This window comes from Pseudorasbora parva, chromosome 4 (genome assembly GCF_024679245.1).
Source record: "Pseudorasbora parva isolate DD20220531a chromosome 4, ASM2467924v1, whole genome shotgun sequence".
Lineage (NCBI taxonomy): Eukaryota > Metazoa > Chordata > Actinopteri > Cypriniformes > Gobionidae > Pseudorasbora > Pseudorasbora parva.
Genome location: NC_090175.1, coordinates 25,864,638 through 25,885,341, shown reverse-complemented (window position 1 = coordinate 25,885,341; position 20,704 = coordinate 25,864,638). Strand labels below are relative to the sequence as shown.

The window sequence follows — 20,704 nt, the reverse complement described above, 5'->3', positions numbered from 1 at the left end:
AACAAATGTTTCCTATTGTTTCCAGCATAATATTATTTCAAAATTTCTGAATTTTGTTGTAATAAATTGCTAAATACTGCCAAAATTGCATAGTTCACATCAACAACTATAATTTTGATACACATGTTCATTCCTTAAAATAGTTAAACTGTGAAAAGGTAAACTCACTGTGATTGCAATGGTTCAAACAGGCTGGAGAAATGTTTAGGTACACAGCAGATGTGTCATTCGCAATGGAAACGAACTGCATATAACTTATGCAGTGTGTTGCGTCAGGCTGACAGGAGATGCAGACCGAAGAAGACTTACTGTTTATGTGCCACATTTAAAATAAGCCAGCCGGACTTCCCTAGCCTTGAAAGAACCGCGGGACGGCACGGACAGCACAGAGTGGAAACGAACACCCTCTAGTGCTGATGAGCTGGTCTTCCGTCTAGATCCTCAAAACTCACTAGGGCTTTTCACCTCAAGATCGCGTTTCGCGCGCCCGAGACTTAAAGCGTCGGGGATGCTCTCGTTCCAGCCAGGTCTGTCTGCGTGCGCGAGACTGATTTGACAAGTTTATGCGCCCGACACTCGCCAGGCTCGTGTTGACGGCACGTAGTGTCAAGCAGAGGAGCGCGCGTTAACGTTTAGAGAAGGGGAAAGCCCGTTGGATGTTGACGACCGGAGAACATAACTAGTCTATCCCTGTTTCAAGTGTTGACAACCAGACATCGTCAGAGAAAACTTATCTTCTCAGCCTCTACCCTATTTATGGGATAAATTCTGTAAGTTTTTCAAGTGCCGCCAGTAGTTGCGCGTAATGGGCTGGCATTTCTGTCGCTCCGTGTCCGCGCTTTCGCGATGCGGGGAACGAGGCGGGTGACGCGCAAAATCGCTTACAATAGTTGAATGAATTTTGTTACTGGATATTTCGTCGTGGACTCGTTTCTTTAGTGACTGTCACCGACTTAAGTACACAACTGGATACAAAAAATGACTTTTCAAAGATTTTTCTTCGTGTTTGCTTTACCGGGATTGATGCTGTCGGACCCCGGCCATCCAAACCAAGGTGAGTTATAATAAACAATAAGATATCATAACATAATGCCTATTCATAGGCATGCTGTGTATGTTTATGATGCGTGTTGTGTGCAAACGAGACCGTAAAACCGCATTGACCCTTTCATTTGGCCAGGATACTAGGCTATAGCTATTTATTTGGCTAATGACACTTGTACCCACAATTCAGAAGATTGCACTTTGTTTTGTTTTGCAGCTCAGCGCAGGAAAGATTAATCACACTGTTTACTGTTGTTCCGTAGTTCTGCAGGTTTATGCTCAGCATCACACAAACTGGGTACCCATAACCCATAACACATTCAACACCTATAAATAGCCATTTATTTTCTTATTTTTTTCTTCTTATTTGCGCTCTGAAACATTGATATGAATTTCCCACATTTGTCACATTAAAGTAGGTTATACATTTACAACTCTGTAAATCAAGGTCAAGTAAAAAGAGTGTTGTTGTTGGCAGTACCTGGGCAGGTCGTTAATTGAAAACATGGGAATTTAACATTCTGTCAATGAATTTGTGGAAATAATATGTATTCAGAAATACACCTCCAACCCAACCTGCTCCATTTGATGCATCACATGATTCAAAACTGTAAACATAGGCATGTAAGAAACATTTTTAATTCAAAACTAAACGCAGATTAAGCTGCTACCGATACAGAAATACATATACAAAGCATATGCTAACAACTGTGGCAGTCTCGTTTTGTGCAATATTTGCGGGTCCAGTAGGAATACAATAAAAGTAGTGCTGCCATCCTTGTCTAAAGCTTGTTTGGATGTTAGAAAAAAGACAACCAGATGGTTCTGATTATAAACTGTCCAAAAGGGGACATAACAGCTTGTCACTGGGGCGGTAGCCTCAAAGGTACACCTGTGGTACCCTTTAGCATCACTCTGAAATGTATTTAATATGAAGGGCAAGTAAAGGTAAGGTTGTACTTATTTTTCAGATTTTTTCCCCCTGATAGTTCATTACCATAACAAATTGTAAACCAGATATAAAATTTAACACCTTACCTCTAAATTGTGTTTTGTCCAGTAAATCTGTTATATTTAAACAAAGAAACTTCTACAGTCGCCTCAGGACGGTGACAGGCATGTATAATTGGGATGTCACCCTAATTTGTATTATTTATAATTAGTTAAACTAATGGTGTTACAACTCACCCTGTATTGCAACACCTGTCTAAGACTGATGGCATTTCCCAATCGAACCTGTCCCCCCCCGTAACTCCTCCCTTCTGTTTACACTCGTAATTCGCAGTGGTCATTCACACAACAAATTAGGCAAATGGCAGTATTTTGAATGCGAACATTACAAGAACAAGTGACTCTCTTGTGTTATGTCTGCGTGTTGTGAAAGAGGGAGCATATTTGTGTGGGATGTGCAGAAGATAGAGAGAGAACACTCAAACCATCTGATTTGGCTTGCACGGCATTTAAAAAACTTTTTTTTTCTCTCCCAGTTATGAGTCATCTTGTTTCTCCCGAGCTGGGATGGAAAGCAGTTATTTAACAGGTCACTGTTTTCTCAGTTTAAACTATCACAAATTAAACAGTAGATATGGATACAATCCTTTCCCCTGTGAACCTATAAAAGTGGAAATTGAGGGTTTGCAGTAGACTCGAATGCAAATCCTTCCTCGTGATTAACACAGATGATAATATCCAATTAGTATGCATGCAGGGATGGCCCTATGACCTCGCAATATATGCATCTGCTGTACTGACATATAAGAAATGCTCTGCTCTTTCTTGCCATATACTGTAGCACAAGAATCAAAACTGCTTTGTATTTCATATGCTTCTCTTTACCTCAAAAAAAGAAGAAAAAAGGAAGGAACATTTTGCAGGCCATTCATTGTAGAACTCTTCAAAGCCCTTAAAAATCCATTTAAAAGAAGACTGTTCTCTGAATAAGCTTGTCACGCAATCTCCTGTCTTCTCTCCTCCTCACGCTCATATCTGAATTTCGAAAGCCTCTTTGACCCCCTTGTAAAACCAGTCACTATTTAAGTGCAGGTCTGTAATAAGCCCCTCTTAAAACCACCTTTTTGCACTGATGCTTGACGGGCTGCTCTTGCCAATCATGCTCAACTGTCATCTTGCACCAAGAAAAACTTCAAAATGGGTATCAGATCGCTGCAAGATAGAAATGTTCTCAAGCCCTACTCTAATCAGTCCAGAGAGGTATTTAAGTGTTCCACAAGGGCTTTTTAACCTCCCTTTTCTCAGATATCATTTGGTTTTTCGTACATGCCATTGGTCAAAATGTGAGTAGATAAAGTGTGCATAATCCATTTAAATGTAGGACAGTATAAATGGGCACGATTCATATGACTTTGGAATTTATATTGCTGTCCATAGCCTCCTGTAACAAGGTTTAAAAACATCCTGAATTTAAGAATTGTATCCTTCAGTTCATGACTGAATTGGGATTTATTCCTTCACAACATTATAGCACAAGCCTTTCTCAAGCCAGCAATCAAAATTTGTATATAAAGTTTGAATATCTGAACAGGCAATATATCAAAAGAAGGAACAGAAATATTCTTATAAGCGCATAAAAAAGGGCAACATCTTGAGCAAAAAGCTGAGCAAATTTTGTCAATTTTTGTCAAAGACTACATCCTGATCAGATTCAGAAAGATGATCAAAACATAGATGGAGTAGATCGAGTCCATCTACACCCCCAAAGCTTATACACCCCCAAGTCTTATGCCTCGTCAACATTTCATTTGGTAACGTTAAGCAGTTTTGATGTATACGCTGTTTTATGTTTATCACACTATTTTACATGGGCATAAGCAATACTTTTATCACTTGTTTTTGCTTCTTCTTCACCAGTTTTTTGATCCAGAAATGATTTACTCTTTCAGAAGATGCATACTAGAGGCCAGTACCTTACAGAAGTGAAAACATGGATTGGCAAAAAAAAAATTGTCAATGGTAGGGAAAGAGTTCAAGTATTTTTAATTTCCCACTCAAAATGTCCCTGCTTGCGAGGTAGAACTCTGACCATGCTGGGGTGTGTTTCCCAAAACCATAGTTGCTAACTAAGTTAGCAACTTTGTTGGTTGCAATGCAATTTACAATTGCCAACCAAGTTGCTAACAGGTTAGCAACTGTATAGTTTTGGGAAACACACCCCTGATTGGTTGAGTTCACGCAGCATTTTTTAACCTAAAAATCAGTTTCAGTGCTTGCAGTAAGAGTTGTTTGCTAATTGCGATTCAAATTAACAATGGAGTATAAAAAATATGACTGATGGACCAACGACAAGGCTCAGGCTTTGTAAAGTTTAAATGCAGAGTACACAATCCAGTGGGAACTGGAAAGTCGCACACAGTCCTACGTCACCGGACAAATCTTCGACTTATGTTTGCTACCTCATTTCCAGTTCAGGAATTGAACGAGAAATTAAAAGTCATTCTTTATTCACTTCACCTACTTGAGATGTATGTGTGTATATGTTTGCCCTAGTGTTCATTTTGTCAGCTGTTTAATTTAGTCTTAAGGCCCATTCACTCCAAGAACAACAACTTTAAAGTTAATTACCATCCAGACCAACAGACTACATTGTTCTGTTTATTCTAAGTGCATATTTGTCTGTCACTTGAAATGCTTGAGCTTGTTACAGCAGGATGGATTCTGATTGGCTGTCAATATTTTTATTATTCATCAGCAGGAGAAAATAATTCTCAAAGTAATTCCAACAATATAATTTCTCTATATCGTTATTGTTATAGCTCTGATTTGAACTCTGCTATTCTTTAATATTGAGAATTTTGAGTTTTAGAACAAGACTTTATATCTATCGTTATATGTATAGTTATCATATAAATATCTTGGTGTCATGTCCTTTTTTTTTTCTTTTTCTTTTTTTAGTTGAATAGTCTAGTTTTAGTCAATTCATTTATTTCATTCATGCTGTATAATGGTTCGAATAATAATTGCAATTATTTTGCTAAAATATTTTTGATTACAGATTGTTGTCATTTGCGAATATTTTTTAAATTTTCATCAGAACTATTGCACTTCCAACTTTAAGCACAAAGACAATCTCAACTCATATTCATGGTTTGTTTTACTCATTTAGGCCAACTCATTTATTTTCCTAATTTAGAATAGTTTTATATAAATGAATACACTCTGTACAAAACTGGTGAAACTCAAAAGCTTCTCTCAAAAGCTAAAAATTCCTAATTGTAATTAAAATAATTCTAAATTATGTTGGTTTTTCTATTAAAATACAACAAAAAGACTTTGTATTATCACACTGAGGTTTTATTAGTGCATTTATTCTGAAAACACAATCGCAAGAAAAGAAGTCGAGATCCATGTTTGGATTTATTACAGTTCATCACTGAAATGGTTTGTTTGTAGATTTAGTCTCTGTAAACCGCAAACGCAGCCACATAAAGGAACACAGACTGACTGTATTTCACTTTTATTTGAGCAGAACATCTCAATGGATATTGCTAAACTCCAGCTTGCATGGTTGTCCATTTTCAGATTTCACAGCACATTTTCTGCCATGTAGAGAGAGTTTGTGTGCAATGGTTGCACACAAGAGAAAAGTATTGTTTGGGGTATTTAAACTCCTGAGATCTGGCAACACCAAGCATGAACAATTTGCTATTTGCAGTCAATTGTATTACATTAAATGAAAGGAAATGTGTACAATTTTAAGTTAGCATAAACCATTTGTGTTGGGTCTTCATTAATCATTTCTGTTGACTGAACTGGGCAGTATATTTCTAGTTCCCAGCATGTTTTGCATAGGGATAGATAAGGAGATAAAATGTTGAAATTGAGTTCTATTTAATGTGTTTTTTTAGTAAAGGGAAATTTTGGTGTTCAGTTATATTTAACATTTGAAAGAGTTTATGTTATTTCAGTTTTTGAGGTTCTGGTGGTTAAGCCGTGGGCTACTGTGTAGGCTACGTGAAATACGTCTGTTCTCAATGAGCTGTAACTGTGCTAATGCCAGAGGACAAGTGTTTTACTTGATCATTTGCATGCTACAAAAGTTACACTTCACTTAGCAAGTAAACAAGTTTTGTGTTTGTTATTAGTTTTTATAGAAATAAATAACATTAATTTGTTTTATTCAGTTCCTGCAGTATATGGTATAGCATCAGTTACACCCCTCTCAAATAATCTTGGAACATGTACAGGAGGTATGGAAAGTTTTCAGACCCCCTTCAATTTTTCACTCTTTGTTACATTACAGCCATTTGCTAAAATCATTTAAGTTCATTTTTTGTTTCCCAGTAATGTACACATATTGTCAGAAAAACACAGAATTGTTGATATTTTTGCAGATTCCTTAAAATATTCAGACTCTTTGCTCGGTATTTAGTAGAAGCACCCTTTTGATCTAATACAGCCATGAGTCTTTTTGGAAAAGGTGCAACAAGTTTTTCTCTGCCATTCCTCCTTGCAGATCCTCTCCAGTTCTGTCAGGTTGGATGGGAAACGTTGGTGGACAGCCATTTTCAGGTCTCTAGATGCTCAATTGGGTTGAAGTCAGGACTCTGGCTGGGCCTTTCAAGAACGGTCACGGAGTTGATCACTCTATTAGGCATTGCAAAACAATATCTAGTTGGAATGACACATTTTTTTGTATTCTTCACTAAATTAATTTAAGTTCATACAACAAAATTTCAACAAACCATTTCAAACAAAAATGAATTTGTAATTCAATTCCGTGGAGAAGTTTTTAACCTGTTCGTTCAACAGTTTTTTTGTTTGTTTGTTTTTTTAAGTGTCGTTTCATTGTCGTCTCGTCTCAACCGTGATTTTTTGCAATTTGCCAATTAACATTTTTCTACATAGCTTTCATTAGCAAACTTTATGAAAGTTTGCTAGTGTATCCATTCTGATGCAGACAGTTGACTCTCTGGAGGAGGTCAGATTTTTGTTCTTTTGTTCAGAGCAATGTTTCAGTTAAAAGGGAATATAGGTTAAAGTATACTCTTCTATGTTCCTTTCTCCAGGGAGCTGCAGTTTAAAGTGTGTTACAGTGACTGAGGCTACACGGTTTGTGTTTGTGTGTGTGTCAGGAAAGTGCTATGTAAACAGTAATTGTGTGCTGTAACTGAGCCCTGTTAATGGCCAGTGCCCTGTTTGTGTTGCTATCATTGCCGCATGGAGTGCTCTTATTGATTTTATAGACACTATGGTGCCGAACCTCTGAGGTTTCTCTCTTTATACCTTCAACACTTCATTGGCTCTTCAAAAAGAGAGAAAGAAGCAGGATAAGGCTTTGTGTCCTCAGCAGCGGTATTCATGTGTGTCTGTGTCTGTCTGCCTGTTTTCTTGTTCTCTTCATCATATCAAGGTCACAGAAAAATCCTCTTATTTTATGTAGTCATTTATGTATTCATTTAAAAGAATTTGAGTGATTCACCAACGTCGCATTGACACCCTAGACATGCTCTGTCTCTTTTGCTCATAGATACATTTACAAAAAGCTGAATAAAATGTAAAGATTTTATATAGTGTAAGTGACGGAAGAGATGAGCTTCTTTTGGGTATTGTGGCACACAGACCTGCACGCGCCTCTCCATTGACTTTCTATTGTCGCTGGAATCAATTTGTAAATTGCACCTTGACATTTCCAGGGCCTGTCTGTGCAATGTGATCTTAGCCTTAACCCCAGCGCTTCCTTTTCCTACTCCTCCACATCGTCTCAGACACACTAAATGCCTGGCTAAAGACCACTAATGCATGCAGTGCTGTCTTTATCAGATCAATTTATCTCAAGCGTTCGACAAAGGGCCATTTTTTCTCTGGTTGTGACATTCAAATTCCAAATGTCACCTTTCTCGTCTTCATCACTCATCTCAAAGAAGAAAAAAAGAGAAAAAGCAAAAAGAAAGAGAACATTCGTTGCATGGATCTTTCTTGTCACATTCACACATACTTTTTTTTCCCTTGTTACCAACCATTATTTTCTCCTTGAGCCAAGATTCAAAGACATTTGTTTAGATTGCTTGGGTAAATGTCAGATCTTAGTAAGCAAGTGCACTGTTGGTTCTAGTCTAGAGTATTATATCATACATTTATTGTGACTGATGTTTAAGTTTTATACAGTAAAAAAAATATTTTTTTTATGCAATGACAAAAAGTGGTTTGGGTTTTTTCTTTTTTCTTTTTGGAAGCTCATGTTAATTCTTTTTGAAGTATGATAATAGTGAAGGGCATTTAAACAGTACTATAAAAAAGTGCATGTAATTGCATACATAATTGATTTGGCACTAAAAAAAAATCAATGTTTAATGTCGCAATACATGTTGAGTACTAAGTAGGATTATAACATAAACTGGATAATTACATATATAATTAATATCCATTATCACTATTGTGACTTTGAGTAAAACACTTAACCATATGCATTAAAAGTACCTTTCTCATCAAAGTCGACTGAAACGTGAAAAAGGTGTCATGAGTTCCACAAAAATATAAAGCAGCACAAATGCTGAAAAGAAGATTTTTTTTCTCTTGAGCACCAAATCAGCATATTATAATGATTTCTAAAGTATCATGTAACATGGCTGGAGTAATGCTGAAAATTCAGCTTTGCCACCTCAGGAATAAATTACATTTTAAATACAGTTAAATAGCAAGCAGTTGTTTTAAAAAGTTTTAGTTTCTAGTAACCCTGTCAGTGCTGGCCAATGCTGAACACGAAAATGATTTGATTTATAGCCTGAATCAGTCTTCACAGCCATGATTATTTAAGGACAAATGGCATAACTACACCATGCTATCTGGATGCATTCCCCCTTGACTGAAGATCAATATAAATCAATACTACATCATTGCTACCAAAAGCAGAAATTGACAAGCATCCCAATCTATTCATATCCCAGAATGCTTTTCTCATCAGTGCCACAGTAGGTTGAGTATGCCATTGTCTCTATCAACATGAAAGCCATCCAGCTGAGACTCAGGAATGACATTTCAGCTAACATTACAGACTCAGTGTTTGATGTTGCTGCATTTTCACTTAATTTAAGAATGCTTTTTTTTATCACAGCTTCCAACTAAGTATGATGCTTAACTCTTTCACAATTTCATGGCCCCCAGAATATTTAGTTGGATATATATATATATATATATATATATATATATATATATATATATATATATATATATATATATATATATATATATATATATATATATATATATATATATATATATATATATATATATATATATATATATATATATATACATCAACACCCCAAAGCTTGCACAGTCTATAGCTGGTCCAGGGTCATGAGTAACATAGGCAGTTTTGATCTATATGCTGTTTAATGTTGATTAAACAGCATTTATTTAACATATGCATATGATTACATACACTATCGATTGTTTCTGTTTCTTCTTCACCTGCGTTTTGATCAGGATATTCAGTACTCTTTTAGGAAATGCATAAAGATCTGTTTCACTGTACTCATTGTAAAAAACTGTATTTAACTGTATGCATATCGTAAAAGCTGAATTCACACTGAATGGGTTTAGATTTTGATTTTACATTTAAATGTGTCCCTTAACTGGGTTATTACTATTAGATCATATGTAATCAGATGTATATGTGAAATAACGTGTGTAACACAGTTCGTAGATGGGAAGGAAGGAGGCGGGAACCGGCGAACGTTTCAAAACTTTAATTCAACATAAATAAACAAAACGAAAGTAAAACCACGGGCAGCCCCTCACGGACGACTGCCCACAAACACATAATAACACGTACAACAAAACTCAACATAAACTCCAGGCCTGGTCCTCTCTCGTCTTCCGCTGCCTTCACTCCTCCTTTTATGCTCCCGTCCCTTGCTGCGAGACGAGACCGGTGTGTCACGCAGCTGGTACTCATTACCACTCGTCACCGGCCGCTCTCGCGGTCCCTCGCCCCGCTGCTTGCCACACCACAACGTGATCATCAACATTAAACATCATATAAATCAAATCTATCTAATGTTACTGAATGAAATGTGGACCCAGGATGAGCTGCAGGACTGTGCAAGCATTAGGGGGGTTGATGGGTGTTGATCTACTCCATCTGTGTTTGATCATCACTCTGAATCTGATCTGGATGTAGTCTTACACAAAAATTTGATTTTTTTCAGATTTTTGTTCAAAATGTTACTTTTTTTAATGAAACTTACCTATATTCAAGTGTTGATAAAAAGAGGAATGCATGAATCTAGAATAAAACTCTTTTTTTTTTTAAGAAGAAGAGGGTCTGCTCTTTCTTTTAATATTGTGTAATATTGCATGCTCAGATATTCATAAAACAAAATATTCTATGGGCTACAATTTTGTGAAAATGGTCAAAAACCCTGGCGGTGACTGGCTGGCGGGGAAAGAGTTAATGGGATATTCTACTAGGATCAACTGATAGATCAATGAAACAATAAGATCCAGATCTTCTGACATGAAACATCAAACAAACATCTAAACCGTAGAGGCAGCCCTGATTCTCAAGGTTTTTCTCTATCTGCCTTTTCTTTTTTCTTTTTTTATACTTTCCTCCTTTCCATGTGGCCTACTTTAGGGACTCCAGATTTTTAGAGACAGACATAGGCACTAGCTGCCACTTCTGATGTGTCTCTGTTGATGTCTCACTCTCCATGCTGAGGCAGAGGGAGAGGGACAACAAACATTCAGCAGTTGATTTGGTTTGAAATGAAGCTTGCGCTTCTTGTCAACACTAGTTATAAAGATCCAGCTGAAGCAAGACAACCAGCTCTGCTTTCTCTAAAAAGACCAGCAATAATTGCCCCATCTGGAAAGTGCCTTGCCATTTGTAGCTTTAACCTTGCTTTACCTATTATCTACTTCTAATGGCTGAGCAGTTGAATTTGCCATACTGTCTTAATTTGAAATTGTTGTATAGTTTTCAATTAACGTTTCTCCCCTTCTTTACATTGTAAAATGGCTTATTAAATTTATTTAAAAAAAAATGATTTAAAAAAGTGGACATCAAGAACCAGTGGTTCTTAACAGTTTTGACTCAGCTACCCACTATCAATATTTAAATGCCCAAATATGTATATGTCTGGTATTGCTGCTCTAATCAAACTCAACTGAATTTGGGAGATTACAGTAAATAATTAATCACAATTCATTAAAACAAAATAGGCATGGAATGGAAGTTGTGATGGAACTTGGAACATGAACTTTTCTTCTCCATTATGGCGTATATCTGAGTGAAACAGCTTGTCAAACAAGAAAAATCTAAGGCTTCATTTTGGAAAATCTCTAAAAAAAGTTAAAAGTTTTAAGTTAAGCAAGACTCAACTTGATTGTTTACATCATTATGTAACAAAACTGAGCAAATTAACTTAAGTTTATACGCTTTTTAATTAAAGGAATGGAAATAAATGATAGGACTTTTTTTTTTTTTTTTAACAGTGAAAGGATTCGACCATTGGATCATTGTAGTGTGCTATTGCCGGGATCTCATGTTAGTGACAGGTTGTCCTCACCTCACTCTGTAACGTTGTGTGGCTGTAATGATCACACAATGCAGAAAATTCAATAACAGCCTTTACTTGGAAATAAAACTTAGAACACTATCACAAGACTAAACTATGAACAGAGATTAAATACACACCGACTGGTTTACAGAACTAAGAAAAGATGTGTCATATACTCAGTGATGGTGGAAAATAATTAAACCAGAGCTTGGATTTTTTTTTTTTAAATGAAACCAAAACAGAACTAGAACATAACACACACCAGCAAACAAGACAGTTCATCAAGTGCATACAAGAGAGAGGGGGAGTTATTTTGAATAAAGATTATGAGGGCACATGAAAAAAAAAATGAAAAAAAAAAGATGTGTACAGATGAAACATTTTTAATACAGACTGGAACATTCCATATAAAAAGTAAATAAATAAGAATAGTAAATTCTGATTTCATGGTTAGTTTAATAATTCCACATTACAAAAAGTAATTTTCTTACGCAATGCATCAGGAAAATCAGAAAACAAGTTTATTTTTCTTACCTCATTTACTTGTTTTAAGTTTATGGAGCGGTATGTTTTTATTTTAGATGTGGGTTTTTAAATATATGAATAACCAATTTAAATACTTATTTTCTTATCCTAAGGCTCCCATGGAAGTTTGCAAAAGCCCAATAGTTGAGAATCACTAATGCAATAAATTACTAACAAATTACCAATTGAAGCCTTTCACTTTTGGCCTTAAAAGAGGCTATGTGGCATTAAGTACAGATTTGTGAAATGTGTGGAAAATACATGTGAATATGTGAACTTTTCTTTTTGTTGTCTTCATATACACATATGCACATTCCTACGCATAATTCAAAATTGTTACAATGTGCAAACAATCATTTATGATTGTACTGTACTTTTTTAATGGATGCTCACCCTCAGTATTTGTTGTGGAGTTGGCTCATGCATGTACAGTACAACAAGCTAGTTTGTAGTCACTGTTTAGCGAGATGAACATGTCCAACCCATTCTCACTCCCAAAAGCGTCAAAATCTGAAGCATGGTCAAGTGCCTTGAAGACGCTTGAAGACACTAAAGGCGGATGGAGACGCTGATCGCTTTTCGTGATTTCCTTCACACAAACCAATCGTTTAGCCTTAGAACACATTAAATATTTGTACTTTTTGAATAAATTGTGGATGCAGTCATATCTGCCTGTTATATCCCGTGTTTTATATCATTTAATACTACAAAAATGGGTAGGTTTAGGGATGGGACAGGGTTGGGTTACATGTTCAAACGTGTCTAAATAGCGTAAATAAATGTAAATAAAATTATGCTGGCTGATTAAATTGAGAATAACTCTCCAACCTGTCATAATGCCAAAATCATAACCCAATATAATTTCATCATGACGATAATATTCCCATGCCCAATGTGTCTGTGTATGACACCAAAGGTTTCTCATTGAAATTAATGGAGCACCCTGCGCATCGAAAAATGGTGCCTAGGAGTACTTTCAGTGTCTTCATTGTGCAAGGCACTTAACCATGCTTCAGATTTTGACGCATTGGGAGTGAGAACGGGCTGCCATGTCCCCCCTAAGAGACAAATGTAGAGCCATTTTCAGTAAGGCAAATTCTGATTCTTTATCACTGTCAAATCTGGGAAGTGCAGTTCTTTTTTATTTTTTATGTTGAACTGGCAATCAACATGTCCATCAGTGAGGCTCTGATGGAGGTTGTGCTGCAGGAATACCAGGAACTAAATATGTCTATGGGTTAATGGCAGTATCCTACAGGATCATATGACTGCTCCTGTGGAGGGGGATGAGACAGGGATTGAAATATGCCTGTAATTGATGGTGACTGCACATACTGTTGCTAGTTCTTCTGGAGTCTCACATGATCTAGGTCCCTTTTCAAAATCTCGTTTTACGCAAAATATTTAATTGAATCAATATTGGTTATGCAACAGAATTTGATTCTGCTGTACAGCCGCTCTGGAGAAAGCGGTAATGTCATCTATAGCTCATTTCAATTGTCACATAGCGACAATGTGGGGAGATCAGTAATTTAGTTGATATAGTTCATTTAGTTTAGTAATTACATTTATGTGGATGTTTAGTGTTCCCGACTGAACAAGCCAAGTTTGTCCTCTGACAAGGTGTCCATGTTACAGTGTAATTTAAAAGGATAGTTCACCCAACAATGAAAAAAGCTAAGAAGAGTCAGGACATTTTTTTATATATATATAAATCTGATTATGTTAATCTAAAAAGAAGAATGTCATATACACCTGTGATGGCTTGAGGGTGAGTAAATCCAACATGTCCTCCAACCAATACGCCTATATAGGTCGTTTGTCACTTCCTTGAAATACGACCCATAGGAGCGTTTACTAAAGTTGCACCCCTATCGACAATATTTTAATTAAATATGATGCACAAGAGCGTTTTCTAAAGTTGTGCTCCTATTGACAGCAGGACACTTTCATTTTCAAAGCATTTTCCCCTTTTATCTGCTTAATATTTCAGGTTTTGCATAGCTCAGTTGGTAAAGCATTGCACTATACAACAATAACATGTGATCATGTGATCGTGAGTTCGATCCCAGGGAACACATGTTGCTCATAAAGTGTGTATGCCCTATAAATCACTGGGTAGGGATGGGGTGGGTGTAGTTGTAATTTAAAAATATATATTTTTGCTAAATGGAAATATGAAAAATGGTGGTAAAAAGTCCAGACATTGCTTTAAAATGAACATGCATTTTGGTTGGTAAAGACAGTCATACGTCAATTCATGACGTCAGACATATCACTGTCATTATTTTTACGCCAGCTAGAGGGCGCATGACTTTAAAACGTAAATATAGGTCGTAATAAGTTGCTTGAAAAACGACATATAGAGTCGTATTCATTTTGGAGGACAAGTTGAATAAATCATTGGGTATTTTTTATTTTTGGGTGAACTAACCCTTTAAGTACTTATATTATTAAACTTCTAAACTTCTAAAGTTTGGTTTAGGGTTAATTGCATGTAACTATGCATCATTGACTCACTGTTATTACTATAGTAACTACATGTCAAATCTGTTTATCTTCTGTTTACATTAAGACATTTAAATACACTTAAGAACTAGCAAAAACATGTATCATTTCTAAAAATACACACTGATATCTACACAAGCTGCAATAATAATCAAAATAATAATTTTTCAGACATAATTTGACACCATGTTTTATTCTGAATAAAACATGGTGTCAAATTATGTTTTAAAGGTTATAAATTATTCACCTCAAACACACATTGTGACTCTTGTCTTTCAGTTCAACAGCCACTGACTTTCACGTTAGATTTTTTTGAGAAGTGGATGAATTTAATTGTACTATATCCGACAGATTCTGACATAATCATGAAATGCTATTGAGAAATTACATATTTACACACTTGAGAATAAGAAGACTAACTTGTTTAACAAGTTTATTTTGAATATTCAGTTTTATATGTCACCATGGAAATTGGAATGTGAATTATAAAAAAAAAAACTAAATATTTTAAAAGTATGTGTGAAAGGGTTAAAGTTTAACCGCATACTGCTCTAATTATGAATTATGAATTCTTAACGATTTTCAAAGGATCATTGGTGGGTGCCCTTTTTATAGGTCAAAAATATCTCATTTCTTTTTTGCATAATTCCTATTCAAAAATTGAGACCTAACTTTCACCAATTCAGTGTGCATCATAGACTGGCTTTTGGCCTAATCTGGTAAATATCTCTTAATAAAGTCATTACAAATCGATCATTCTATCCGGATATGCTTGCAGACATGTTTAATTTCCCTTCATTGTAAACGAGAAAGTGAGTGTGGAAATTTCGGGATAATATGACTCAAGATAGAGACACTGGGTCTAGACAGAGCTGTAATGCAATTTAGAATGAGTGGCCAAAGTGCCTAACCCCCTAATTCACATTTTTCTGTTTGGGTGTGTAAGTAGCACAGATCCATCACTTCCAGGCAGAATTATCAAGTATTGTCAAGCAAATTTGATCAGGGCGAACAGTAGTGCTCAACCTGTCTGCAGACTCTCTACAGACAGGCACTCATCGAGGATCATTACGTTAACTCTTTGACAACACATAGGCGGATAAGCTGATTATTAGCTCAGTATTACAACACAAATTCAGAAGCTGTCTTACACACAGACCGCTTACTGAGTGAGAATAATGATCACTTGTACACAGACAAAAATCAACAGACATGCTTACTGTTGAAGTCTTTTTTTTTTAATACAGTTCTTTTTTTTTTACGTAGAAAAGAGAATGATACATAACCAGACTTTGTGTCATGAGTATTACGCCCATGACACAGTTTTATAGATAGACATTGTAATTAAGTCCTGGTCTAGAGACAAAGGAAATTGCACATTCATCATATCAAACTGCCTTATGTGGGTGAGCAAATGACTTTTTTGTGTTGAATCACCTGCTAGGGGGCAGTGGATGTGATAGCTTTAAAGAGTACATTTTATTAGCATGTAGGCTAAATAAGTTAATTTATGATTTGTGGTCGGTAGTTTAATATGTGTATTCTTCCGGGGTGGTTTTTGCCATAGTGTCTCTGTTAATGATGTCAAACTCAAGGGATCCGTTAAGACTCTCATTTCTGATTGATGGGACTTTAATCCTTTGAATGCTAATCAAATGTATTAAGGCGGTATCAACAACGTGACTGTGAGTGGGTGTTTTTTAGCTGCCTATTGTTTTTTTGCAGGCATTTTTTTTATACTTACGATGTTTTGATTTTGTTCAAATTTGTTTTTCTTTGTGAAATCAAAAGGGGAAATTTTGAAGAATGTACTGGCACTTTTGCTCATTCATTTAGAGATAAAGGAGAATGGAGACATGGAAAATTCTCATAAATTTTCATGATTACACCAATGAGAGCTAGTGAAAATGTCAAAAATAAATGAATTTAAAGAACAAAATGATATTGGTAACTATTTATTTTACAGTGTCCTACACATTACATGTACTTACTATAGTAATAACAATAAATTGTGCATAATTATGGATCCTACCCTAACACCATGGTAAGTACGTACACTATAAAAAAGAATTCCAGGTCTCCAATTGAACATTTTCTAGTGACTGATCACATCTAATTTTTTCCGTTGGCCAAATTGAATTTCTGTGAATTGATGCAATTTAATTCACAGAAAATAAATTTGACCAACTAAAAAATTCAGATGTGATTAGTCACTAGAAAAGTGAAGTTAATAAACATAATTTCGGGAGGAGTACGCCCATCTTATCTTTCAATTAATACCAAGGTATAAAACCAGCAGCTTACCTCTTCCCCTTTTTGGTTCCTGAAGCATCCATCCTCCTCCCCTGCTCCTCCTTTTGTACAATTTTGTACACAATTTTGTTTGGTGGTGGTTGAGGAGAGATCCCTGACACGAGTGTAAAGCGCTTTGGGTGTACAGTAGCACATATGAAAGCGCTATATAAATGACTCATTCATTCATTATTTTATTTATATTATTTGCCTGTTATAGGGGGGCAATCGGAGCTCGGGTAGAATATCCTCTCCGAGCCCCTCTATAGCAGACAGCAAGCCAAATCTGTTTACCACTTTCACTAAGATTATATGGGCACACAAACTCGTGAATGTTCAATTGGAGACCTGCATTTTTTTTACAGTGTTTAAATTATTAAATTATTACCTTAACATAAAGTGTAACCATTATATATTTGTAATTTAATTTTAAAATTAGAATATTTTTTCACACATAGCTATCTTATGACTTCATACATTTTTGAATATAGTGCACAAGTTCATGGACCTCTTTAATTCTCTCTCTCTCTCTCTCTCTCTCTCTCTCTCTCTCTCTCTCTCTCTCTCTCTCTCTCTCTCTCTCTCTCTCTCACATAAATGCGTATAAATAGTACGAGAGTGCAATGTCGTGGAATGTATACGCCAAAACTCATTTTGGCGTGCATATGATACGCTGTTTTTCGCGTGCATATGATACGCACTTTATGGCGTATATATGACACGCGCTTGGGTAGGTTTAGGGTAGCAGGGCGTATATATGACACGCGCTTGGGTAGGTTTAGGGTGGTGGGGTGGGGGGTTCGTATGTATAATACGCCATAAAATGCGTCTCATATGCACGCGAAAAACCGCGTGCCATAGACACGCCAAAATGAGTTTTGGCATATACATTCCACGACATTGCACACTTGTACTATTTATACGCATTTTTGTGAGAATACCCTGATATATATATATATATATATATATATATATATATATATATATATATATATATATATATATATATATATATATATATATATATATATATATATATATACACACAAAATGACAACAATACACCATATATATATATATATATATATATATATATATATATATATATATATATATATATATATATATATATATATATATATATATATATATATATATATAGTGTATTGTTGTCATTTTGTGTTTGGTGCTATTTAGCATTTCACACTGAAGATGACTCTTTTCATATACTTTTTTTTTTTTTTTGTATTTAATTTTTTTAATGAAATGTTCAACATAAACGTGTTTTTCGTATGGCCATAGTGTTTTATTATGTGACCAGTTGCATAAACAGCTTAGACTAGTTAGTCATCTATTTTTTATTTTATTCAAGACTAGTCAGAACTGTTTTAAATCAGTAAAAAGGTAGATTGGTGTAATCTAATTCCTTGTTGGTTGAACTAGTTCCTAAGACACAGGCTGAACTTAGTGGCTACGTTTATGCAACTGGTCCATGTAATCATTGTGATTTTGGAGACTTTATAGTTGACATAGTTGTCATCTTTTTTTCTCTATAGTGGTTCTCTTGGACACTACTGCTGTGCTGGGAGAACTAAGCTGGAAGACCTACCCAATAAATGGGGTAAGGAATATTTTCCTCTGACTTTTGTACCTTATAAATAATTTCCCTGGCACTATATAAGGTAAGCGTACCACAGTATATATATATATATATATATATATATATATATATATATATATATATATATATATATATATATATATATATATATATATATATATATATATATATATAAAAGAATTTCAGCCGTGCCCATTCAAACATTACTTATCTCAGGTTAATCCAATCCACACTCTGCACAATTCATGTGAGAAAAAAAAGGGTTCTTATAATGAAATTTAATCAAAACAAGCCGATGAGATGGCATTAGTGATCCAGAATGTATGCAGAGAATTTCTTAGAAGGTAATTATTAACACAGGTCCTAATAATTCAATTTCACCTCCTTTCATTTTTGTGAATACTAGAGGGATTTTCCAAGACATTAAAACCAGTCAAAGAGTTGGAAGCAATTTGATTGAAGCAACCAAGTGTGAGCTCACAGCCCAAAAGAGCTTCTAATAGTAGAGCTACTATTATTAAATCAATTTAATGATAAAGAACAGAATGATTGATGCTCAATCACTGCCCTTTTTCTGAGGCCGACTATAAGTACCAGTCCTGTCTTAAGCTGTAGAATGGAAGTCTTGTAGTGGAGGAACCAAAATCAGCCCACAGAGTGTTTTATTTATTTATTTTGAGGTTGTGTACAATGACCTATAGCCCATAAAATGATTTCCCAATGGAGTTGCTGTGCACATCTTCATATTAGTTCTGCTCTTACACAGGTGCCTATGATGTCAAAGAAAGCGAGTACATCTCAACAGTAAACATCACTTGGGGTTTCTTTTTTCAGGCAGTAAGGAGGCTGGTGCATACCTCTGATCAAATCAATAATTCATACTATAATATCCTGGGTCACATACCGCTCCTATTAGTTTTTACCACAATGTCTTTTCCTGGTTCTTTCTGTTAGGTCAGGGTATGTCATGTTAATCAAAGCCTTTTTCATTCTTCTTCCATAGCCAGATGGAACACACCTTTTCCAGTCTGGGGAGGTTTTACCCACCATTTAATTTGTTTTCTAGCGTTTGGAGACCAGTGTGTGTGTTTTGTTTACTCTGGCACAGACATATCCTATGGGGGTTCTATCTCTCTACCTCTGTCTCTCTCTCTGTTTCTCTGCTTCTCATCTCTCTACATTCTCTGTTTGAAGGAACAGGTTTGTTTGTGCAGTTCCATTGTTTCGTTGACTATTCTCTTGGATCCACTCCACTGTAAGCCCTTCAGATTCTGTGCTGTAATTATCAAATGTGTCACAGAAAACTGGTGTCTTTACATATTATACGCACTCATGAAAGTATTGAGCTCATGCTAACCATCACCAATCATTCAGTGATACAGGGAAATGCCAGGAAAAACTCAACTCATGTCACGACTTAAATGTTAATAATAAATTTATGATGTTATGTTATGTTGTGTTATGTTATGTTATGTTATGTTATGTTATGTTATGTTATGTTATGTTATGTTATGCTATGCTATGCTATGTTATGTTATGTTATGTTATGTTATATTATGTTATGTTCCCGTTCATGGAACTCGAATTGCGTCACCACTCTGGGAACGCCTCTGCGTGATTGCGTCGTGAAGCACGTATGTAATCAGTCCAATAGAGAGACGGAATGTCATAGGTGGGTGATGTCATCGACCCGGAAACTATAAAGTCTGCCGGCAAGCACGCCCCCAGCTTCTGTTGCCTTCAACAAGTGCTCTATGTTTCATTGTCCAAACTGTCTCTGTGTTGTGTCTGAGTTCAGACTTTGTTATTTTTCTCACAAAATCACACACACTTACTGACAGAGAGAATGGCGAACGAACAATTGTTCAGAAGGTGTGTTCCTCCCTGCTCGCGCAGAGGGGATACACACCGAATGTGCGTTGCTTGTTTGGGTGAGCAGCACACTGTGAAGCGCTGCCTCTTTGCGTGCTGCGATCCCGCCGGGCACTCTTCAGGGAGGGCGCCCCGGCTCGCGCTCCCCGCGGCACGGGTCCCGCTGCTGCCGGGGCACAGCGGAGGCTCATGCCGTGTGGTTCGCATCTGGATCTAACGGAGGGATTTGAGACGGGCCCCGCCCTTTCTCAGCCTTCACCCGTTAGATCCACGGCTGTTCTCCAAGGAGGTTGATATCTGCAGTATCGACACGGGGGATGAA

The 20,704-nt window shown here is 36.1% G+C and overlaps 1 protein-coding gene across 3 annotated transcripts in view; it reads left to right on the top strand.

Annotated features, from left to right (window-relative positions):
- Positions 1 to 271: 271 nt before the first annotated feature.
- Positions 272 to 20,704, top strand: part of epha6 (eph receptor A6) — a 174,353-nt gene continuing 153,920 nt past the window's right edge. Inside the window, exons 1-2 of one of the 3 annotated variants that reach the window (XR_010904743.1) lie at positions 272 to 1,054; positions 18,446 to 18,510. Coding sequence is in view for 2 of the 3 variants with exons in the window: in XM_067441397.1 (XP_067297498.1) it covers positions 979 to 1,054; positions 18,446 to 18,510 (141 nt within the window). In the remaining variant the exon portion in view is untranslated. The remainder of the gene's footprint in view (positions 1,055 to 18,445; positions 18,511 to 20,704) is intronic. The other 2 variants (XM_067441397.1, XM_067441398.1) reach the window with 2 other exon arrangements.